The following is a 9,591-nucleotide window of genomic DNA, read 5'->3' on the forward strand; positions in this document are numbered from 1 at the left end:
AGCTCTATACCTTTTCCCTCCTTCACCTTACCCCCCCCTCCGAACTATAAACATCCCTGAGAGAAAGAGAAAGAGTGCGGGAGAGATGGGAGAGAGGGATGGGAGGGTACCTTCCTCTCTTTGCTCGAAGAAAACAATGATGAGCAACAATGATGATGAGCTTGTCTTCCAGGAAGAGCCAGTCAACCTACTCTTTACCTTCCGCTGGGAATTTTACAGCCTTATGGGGAGGAAGGGGGTTTGACTGGGCTATTGTTAGGTCAGCTAATTAGGACTTGCTGAGAGTAGAATTAGAAAACAAACCCGATTAGAATTCGAAAAAAACAATCCAGATTTTGATAAACTCCCATATCTACTGGGTGAAATACCACAGTGTGCCATCACAGCAGCAATATTTCTGACCTGCTGCCACAAGAAAAGGTCAACCAGTGAAGAATAAACACCATTGTAAATATAACCCATAGTTATGCTTATTGATTTTCTCTTTTGTACTTTAACCATTTGTACATTGTTACAACACTGTGTATATACAGTACATAATATAACATTTGTAATGTCTTTATTCTTTTGGAACTTCTGTGAGTGTAATGTTTACTGTTACATTTTTTATAGTTTATTTCACTTTTGTATATTATCTACCTCACTTGCTTTGGTAATGTTAAAATATGGTTCCCATGCCAATAAAGCCCCTTGAATTGAATTGAGTGGAGAGGTGAGAGAGGGGGTGAGGAAGGGAGTGAGGGAGACCTTGCCGGAGACGGCCCCAACCACTCCCTGGCCATATGAAGCAGGAAGTACAGGTCTGAGTCTGAGGAGAGATGAAGAAACACAGGAAGTCCAAGGGTCCAGGCCCTGAACTCACTTTGTGTGTGTGTGCGCACACGCATGGGCGCGCGTGTGTGTGATTGAGAATGGCCTTGGCCGTTTGCATTCCTGTTTTGGTTGTGCTTTGGTGTAAAATATAGCCCAGCTAAGCTGACTAAGTCAGAGGGCACATCCGCTTGTCTGTTGTTTATTCTAATGGGGGGAGAGAGTTCACTCTGAACGGGTGTTGAACATGGACAGGAGTGTGTGTGTGTGTGCGTTTCTGTTGGGTTTAGTCAGTAGTCATGTTTTTTTTTTACAGCTGAAAGGGGAACATTTATCAGAACCACAGTCTGGTCTATGTGATCTGAATAGGAATAATACACACTCACTCTTACATACAGTACATTTATAGGTGTTTGTAACATGGAGAAGAGGGGAGGAGAGAAGAGAGGGGAGGAGAGAAGAGATGAGAAGAGAGGGGAAGTGAAGAGATGAGCGTAGAGGAGAGTAGAGGAGAAGAGATTAGCATAGAGGGGAAGAGAGAAGATGGGATGAGAGTAGAGGAGAAGAGATGAGAGTAGAGGAGAAGAGATGGGAAGAGAGGGAAGGAAGGAGAAGGGAAGATATGAGAGTAGAGGAGAAGAGAGGAGAGGAGAACACAGTCCGTCATCTGTCATACTACTTCCTAAAGGCACTCATCTCAATAATATCCCACAATATAGTTCACACTTATTCACTTTTACAAAGGAATTTCTCCTGATGGTATACAGATCTACATATCGGCTTCAGATGTTTACTATAAATCTGTCTGTGTAAGATCAAACGCCTACTGCTCAATGTCTTTCTGTGGTCATGCATTAAAAATAATAATCCCCTTTTCTCTCTCTTTCTCCCTCTTTCCATCCCTCCATCAGTTTTATCTCCAGTCCAGATTCACCTGGCGAGGTGCCCGTTTGCTCCGCCCCCTCCTCCAGTTCACACTGCTGATGATGGCATTCTACACCGGCCTATCACGCGTCTCCGACCACAAGCACCACCCCACAGACGTACTGGCCGGCTTTGTACAGGGCGCCCTGGTGGCCTACTGCATAGTGAGTACACACACACACACACACACACACACACACACACACACACACACACACACACACACACACACACACACTGAATGTACAAACATTAAGAACACCTTCCTAATATTGAGTTGCAACCCTCCCCCTTTTGCCTTCAGAACTGCCTTGATTTGTCGGGGCATGGACTTTACAAGGTGTCGAAAGCGTTCCACAGGGATGCTGGCCCATGTTGACGCCAATGCTTCCCACAGTGTCAAGTTGGCTGGATGTCCGTTGGCTGGTGGACCATTCTTGATACACATGAGAAACTGTTGAGAGTTGAAAACCAAGCAGTATTGCAGTTCTATATATCTACAGTGCCTTCAGAAAGTGGTCAGACCCCTTGACTTTTTCCACATTTTGTTACGTTACACCCTTATTCTAAAATTGATTAATTAAATAAAAATCTTCATCAATCTACACACAATAACCCATAATGACAAAACAAAAACAGGTTTTTAGATGTTTTTGCTAATTTATTAAAAGTAAAAAACAGAAGTACCTTATTTACATAAATATTCAGACCCTTTGCTATGAGACTCGATATTGAGCTCAGGTGCATCATCCTTGCCATGTTTCTACGACTTGATTGGAGTCCGCCTGTGGTAAATTCAATTGATTGGACATGATTTGGAAAGGCACACACCTGTCTATATAAGGTCCCACAGTTGACAGTGCATGTCAGAGTAAAAACAAAGCCATGAGTTCAAAGGAATTGTCCGTAGAGCTCTGAGACAGGATTGTGTTGAGGCACAGATCTGGGGAAGGGTACCAAAACATTTTTTCAGCTTTGAAGGTCCCCAAGAACACAGTGTCCTCCATCATTCTTAAATGGAAGAAGTTTGGAACCACCAAGACTCTTCCTAGAGCTGGCCACCCAACCAAATTGAGCAATTGGGGGAGAATGGCTTTGGTCAGGGGGGTGACCAAGAACCCAGTGGTCACCCTGACAGAGCTCCAGAGTTCCTCTGTGGAGATGGGAGAAACTTCCAGAAGGACACCATCTCTGCAGCACTCCACCGATGGAAGCCCCTCCTCAGTAAAAGGCACATGATGCCCAGCGTGGAGTTTTGCCAAAAGGCACATAGACTCTCAGACCATGAGATTCTCTGGTCTGATGAAACCAAGATTTAATTATTTGGCCTGAATGCCAAGCGTCACGTCTGGAGGAAACTTGGCACCATCCCTATGGTGAAGCATGGTGGAGACAGCATCATGCTGTGTGGGTGTTTTTCAGTGGCAGGGACTGGGAGGCTAGTCAGGATCGAGTCAAAGATGAACGGAACTAAGCACAGGGAGATTCTTGATGAAAACCTGCTCCAGAGCGCTCAGGACCTCAGACTGGGCAAAGGTTCATTTTCCAGTAAGACAACAACCCTTATCACACAGCCAAGACAACACAGGAGTGGCTTCGGGATAAGTCTTTAAATATCCTTGAGTGGTCCAGCCAGAGCCCGGATTTGAACCCAATCGAACATCTCTGGAGAGACCTGAAAATAGCTGTGCAGCAACGCTCCCCATCCAACCTGACAGATCTAGAGAGGATCTTCAGAGAAGAATGGGAGAAACTCCCCAAAATACAGGTGTGCCAAGCTTGTAGTGTCATACCCAAGAAGACTCAAAACTGTAATTGCTGCCAAAGGTTATTCAACAAAGTACTGTTTATCTTTTTAATCAATTAGCTAACATTTATAAAACTTTGTAATTATAGGGTATTGTGTGTAGCTTGCTGAGGGGAAAAAAACAATTTAATACATTTTAAAATAAGGCTGTAACCTAAGAAAATGTGACTCACCACCTGGATTCGGTCTTACGTAACAAAATTAGACACTAACAGCTTACAGACGGTAGGCAATTTAGGTCACAGTTATGAAAACTTAGGACACTAAAAAGGCCTTTCTACTGACTCTGAAAACACCAAAAGAAAGATGCCCAGGGTCCCTGCTCATCTGCGTGAACGTGCCTTAGGCATGCTGCAAGTAGGCATGAGGACTACAGATGTGGCCAGGGCAATACATTGCAACATCCGTACTGTGAGACACCTAAGACAGCGCAACAGGGAGACAAGACAGACAGCTGATCGTCCTCGCAGTGTCAGACCACGTGGAACAACACCTGCACATGATCGGTATGTCCGTACATCACACCTGCGACACAGGTACAGGATGGCAACAACAACTGCCCGAGTTACACCAGGAACGCACAATCCCTCCATCAGTGCTCAGACTGTCCGCAATAGGCTGAGAGAGGCTGGACTGTTGTAAGGCAGGTCCTCGCCAGACATTACCGGCACAAACACACCGTCGCTGGATCAGACAGGACTGGCAAAAAGTGCTCTTCACTGACGAGTCGCAGTTTTGTCTCACCTTGGGTCGGATTCGCGTTTGTCGTCGAAGGAATGAGTGTTATACCGAGGCCTGTACTCTAGAGTGGGATCGATTTGGAGGGAAGTGTCCATCATGGTCTGGGGCAGTGTGTCACAGCATCAACGGACTGAGCTTGTCATTGCAGGCAATCTCAACGCTGTGCGTTACAGGGAAGACATCCTCCTCCCTCATGTGGTACCCTTCCTGCAGGCTCATCCTGACATGACCCTCCAGCTTGACAATGCCACCAGCCATACTGCTTGTTCTGCGCATGATTTCCTGCAAGACAGGAATGTCAGTGTTCTGCCATGGCCAGCAAAGAGCCCGGATCTCAATCCCATTGAGCATGTTTGGGACCTGTTGGATCAGAGGGTGAGGGCTTGGGCCATTCCCCCCAGAAATGTCCGGGAACTTGCAGGTGCCTTGGTGGAAGAGTGGGGTACCATCTCACAGTAAGAACTGGCAAATCTGGTGCAGTCCATGATGAGCTGGTGGCCACACCAGATACTGACTGTTACTTTTGATTTTGACCCCCCCTTTGTTCAGGGACACATTATTCCATTTCTGTTAGTCACATGTCTGTGGAACTTGTTCAGTTCATGTCTCAGTTGTTAAATCTTATGTTCATACAAATATTTACACATGTTAAGTTTGCTGAAAATAAACGCAGTTGACAGTGAGAGGACGTTTCTTTTTTTGCTGAGTTTATATGGATGAGCAATGACAGAGCGGCACAGGCAAGATGCAATAGATGGTATAAAATGCAGTATATACATATGAAATGAGTAATGCAAGATATATAAACATTATTAAAGTGCCACTATTAAAGTGACTAGTGATCCATTTATTAAAGTGGCCAATGATTTCAAGTCTGTATGTAGGCAGCAGCCTCTCTGTGTTAGTGATTGCTGTCTAACAGTCTGATGGCCTTGAGATAGAATGTGTTTTTTGTCTCTCTGTCCTGGAGGGCAGGTAGTTTGTGTGGGGCACTGTGTTCTCTGTACACCAGTAGCCACAGGTCGAGCCGTGCCTGTTAGGTTTAGGCACGCTCACCTACTTCCTGCCATATCACGATGTAATGTCCTGTCTGACTGAGTGTATTCATGAGTCACATGGTGTGACAGAGGACTCTAAACATGACTGGTAGTGTTATTAAAAACTGTATTATGATGGCAATCTCTGTAGGGAAAATACATACCTGTCCCAGGCTGTACTCAGTGATGGATCTGATAAAGGGAGGACTTCCCTGAGACAGTATCCCCCTTTAAATGTTCCACTGACATGTTTCCAGTAGGGCCACATTAAGGAGCGCACAGTCCTCCCTCCCCTGGTGTATGTTGCTGAGTCTGCATTTCTTACACACTATGCTGGGAGGTGGTGTGTTTGTGTGCGTGCGTGCATGCTTGTGTGTGTGTGCACAGGAAGCCTCGTGCTGTGATGAGGCCTCAGCCAGCCAGGGGTCAGGGGTTAGAGGTCAGAGGTGGTCAGCAGGTGGACAAGGCCTGCTGTGATTGGATGCCGATGTCCTTGTGAGAACAGCGGTTTGGAATGCTGCCCACGTCTTTCACTGTAGTGGTCAGAAATACTGTATGATAGCATTCCCCGCTCTGCTCACAACACTGCTACACACACACTACATATATGAATTCACATTTGTATGCATGAACTCACTCACGCACGCATACAGACACACACAGACACACACAGGGCCTGTTGTTCTAGTGAAGTATCTTTGTTTTATTGAGCTGACAGGGTCTTTTATGGGTCTCCCTATAATGATGTCATGACTCAGTCAAGGGTCATTATTAAAGGTCATGCTCTGACAGCAAGCTGTCTGTAATCTGTCCCTTGACCTCTATATCTGTCCCCATCAGCTCAGCCTGTTTGGATGCGTGGGAGAAGGAGAGAAGGAGAGAAGGAGGGAGAAAGAGGGAGAGGAGAGAGGGGATGAATTAGAGAGAGAATGAGAGGGTGGAAGAGACTATGCTGTTGCTAAGAGCCTTTTCCATTGGCCCACTTCCTGCCCAACCTGCCCGCTTTCCTGTTTGGCCAATGATGTCATCAGGAGTCCCATATCTCTTCCTTCCCTCTCAGGAGACTCGGGAGTAGGAAGAGGGTGGAGTGAGGGGGAGGGAGCAGAGGACTGAAGAGAGAGGAGAGAGCGATGAACTCAGGAAGAGGCTGGCATTTGGTTTCTCTTCCTCCCTCTGCCTCTCAAGTCCCACTCTAGAGTACAGTGACCTCACTACATGAGGGGGAGACAGTGGGAGAAAGAGGGCTGAGGAAAGGGGTGAGGAAAGGAGACCCATCTTAAGCCTGGCTCCCTTTGTTCTAGTCCTAATGATGATGGTGATGATGATGTAGGGTTGTGTTCACTGTGAGCCATAGTCAGTAATTTTCTCCAAATGAATCACTCTAGCTGATTATTCTGTGTAGGTATCGTACTTTAACATTTCTCTCTCCCCCACCCAGGTGTTCTATGTATCCGACCTGTTCAAGCCGCAGGAGAAGCCTGCCTCGCCCCCTCCCTCCCCAAACAAGAAGGAGCTCCTCCCCCCTGCTGACATCATCGAGCGGAACAACCACCACAACATGGTGTGAGACAGGCTCCTCGGTCAGGGGAAGGGGCCTATCACAGCATTTCTCACCGCCCATTGGACAGTAGAATGTAGCGACCAGAGAGACTATGGTCGCGTCTCAAATCACACTCCGCTTTTTATATAGTGCACTCCTTATCACACCCGCTGGGGCAAAGTAGTGCACTACTTAGGGAGTAGTGCTTTATTTGAGTCCTGCCCTGCAGAAACCACTATCCGGACTCTTTACTACTATTGTTATTACTACTACTTTGAGCCCAAGTTAGAGCAAAAAGAAAAGAATCAAAAGCTAAAAGACAAGAAGTTAGACAGACAGACAGACAGACAGCAGTGCAGAGCCGTTGAAACGAACACATTGTATCCACACAAAGGGGAAATAAACGTTAAAAAATAAATGAATGAATGAAGGAGAAAAAGACAGACATATTAGCTGTCTCTGTCTGTGGCCTTGACATAGGATAACAACTTCCTTAGTAATAGGAACTATATTACTGCAATATTACTAGCATATGACACATCTAGTATATGAGTAACAATATAGAGTAGAATAATTTACAGCAGTATAATCCAGTTCACTGTAGATTATCACCACTCACCACTGGATGGACCAGCTATAAGAACGCTTGTTGATGCTTACGTGGAAGGTTGAAGTTAACCTGTAACTAGTTAACTTGTCCAATGCCAGCTACTGACTACTACAACAGAAGGAAGAGACCTGGAGAGGAACCTGACACACTTTAAGGACTCTTGGAATATTTGTCCAAATGACGACAAAAAAATATCCTTATAAAAATCGAATGAAATCCACCTCTAGCTTCTAACTCCAGGTATAGAAGTTTAGAATAGTCTAGTTGTCAGCTCAACAAGCCTCTTATAACTGCCCCTTTGAGTAGCCTAACCTGAGATGATGCTTTCTGAAAGAGGGGGGTGAGATGAAGAAGGGTTTCATGAACGATGGAGGGTAAGGGAGGGAAATTGATTAGTATTAGTTTGGGTGGTGGGGAAGAATGGAAGGAGGGGGAGGTAAATATCTCTCAGCCACCTGTCACTCGGTGTGGGGGTGTGGCTGTGCCACGCTGCCATCTGATTAGCTGCATAGGTGGAGGTATGGTCTGTTGCCATGGAAGTAGGGTTGATTGACAACTAAGCTGTCACATAATTATGGGATAGGGGCTCTTTCCGCTGGCAGGGAGGGGCTCTGGCCCACCCAATCACTCATTGGCAGTATGTGTGTGTCCTGTGTGTCTATGTGTGTGTGTCCACTCTGTGTGTTTTGTGTGTGTGTGATGTGTTAGGGTTTGCATGTCTTGTGTATTTGTGAGTGTGACTGTGTCTGTGTCTGTGTGTGTTTTGATTCATCCTCCTGGTAGTGTGTGTAGCATGAACCCCCCTCACACACACCATTGTCTGTGCCAAGAGTGTGTACCACTATGTTTGCGTGTGTTTGTGTACATGTGTGTTAAGAGAGGGCCAGGGGTGGAGGGCTGAGACCCTGTCCGGAGAATATTAGAAAACTGTGGATTGAATATTTGTATTTTCTGCTATGATGGATCTTTAACATGTTCAGTGCTAGTCCAGTAATGTAATTAACGAACCTATCCCCATCAGCCATTTTATTTTACACTTCAGTTTACTTAGGGGGAATCTCAAGTGGCCCACTATTGCCTATAGCAGGGTTTCCCAAACCCGGTCCTGGGCCCCCCTGGGTGCACGTTCTGGTTTTTGCTCTAGCACTACACAGCTGATTCAAATAACCAACTCATCATCTAGCTTTGATTTATTTGAATCAGCGGTGGGGGGGGGGGATGCGGGACCCTGCCCTTGGAATGCTCTTCTTGCTAAAATAAGTGCACTACATACGAAATAGGGAGCCATTTTGGACAGAGCCTAAGACATCTTCTCAACATCACCACTTTCTAATCACGTTTAGTCCGTCCTATCATTTAATTTTCTTTTCATTTTATAAATATATAAATAATGTATAGTTCACTAAAATTAACTGTGTAAGATATAATTTCTTATGTTTAGCTATTGTCCACTATGAAACCACAACCTGTGTTATCTACCAAGTGCTGCTTAAAAAGCATTGATTGACAGATTTTTGTATTTAGTTAACTAAAATATTGTAGATTTGTGATAGTATGTTTTTAATACACGTTGAAAACAAACACACCTACACGTTTATTAAAATTCACTATCAGTATTTTTGTATTGTCTCATTTTGTATAAAATAAGTATTAGCAAAAAAAATGTCCTGCTAAATGTACTTAGCTCTACTACATGTGGTTTTAAATAAAAAGCCCATTATGAACACAACTGTGTGGAGTCTTGTCTTGACTGTATGGTTTTACAGTATATTGATGATCTGTAGTGTTAGTTTCATGTCTCAACTGGGTCTCAGGAAAATAGGGTAACACAGTGTTGTTCATGACAACTCCATAACAGTGTCTAAAGAGCATCTTTAAGGGTCATAACACCTTTCAAACCTTGACCAGAATGTTATAAAAGCTTAGGTCAACTGGAACAACTTAAAAAGTATATTTGCCTGTCATGACCTATATATTTCTTAACATTTTGACATTGTGTGGTCAGATATTGACAACACTGTTATGGATGTGTCATGATTGAACAACAAATTAAGTATGGCTGGACTCAAGTGAAGAACCTCCCATTTTCAAAGATAGTGTTTATACTTTTCTTGAAGGGAAA

General features: G+C 44.7%; 1 protein-coding gene across 1 annotated transcript in view; it reads left to right on the forward strand.

The window, feature by feature from the left end:
- LOC135512975 (phospholipid phosphatase 3-like) overlaps positions 1-9,198 on the forward strand; it is an 80,296-nt gene extending 71,098 nt beyond the window's left edge. The window contains exons 6-7 of the mRNA XM_064935542.1: positions 1,722-1,898; positions 6,758-9,198. Coding sequence (XP_064791614.1) covers positions 1,722-1,898; positions 6,758-6,886 — 306 coding nt within the window. The 3' untranslated portion in view covers positions 6,887-9,198. The remainder of the gene's footprint in view (positions 1-1,721; positions 1,899-6,757) is intronic.
- The last annotated feature ends 393 nt before the right edge of the window (positions 9,199-9,591 follow it).

This window comes from Oncorhynchus masou, chromosome 24 (genome assembly GCF_036934945.1).
Source record: "Oncorhynchus masou masou isolate Uvic2021 chromosome 24, UVic_Omas_1.1, whole genome shotgun sequence".
Lineage (NCBI taxonomy): Eukaryota > Metazoa > Chordata > Actinopteri > Salmoniformes > Salmonidae > Oncorhynchus > Oncorhynchus masou.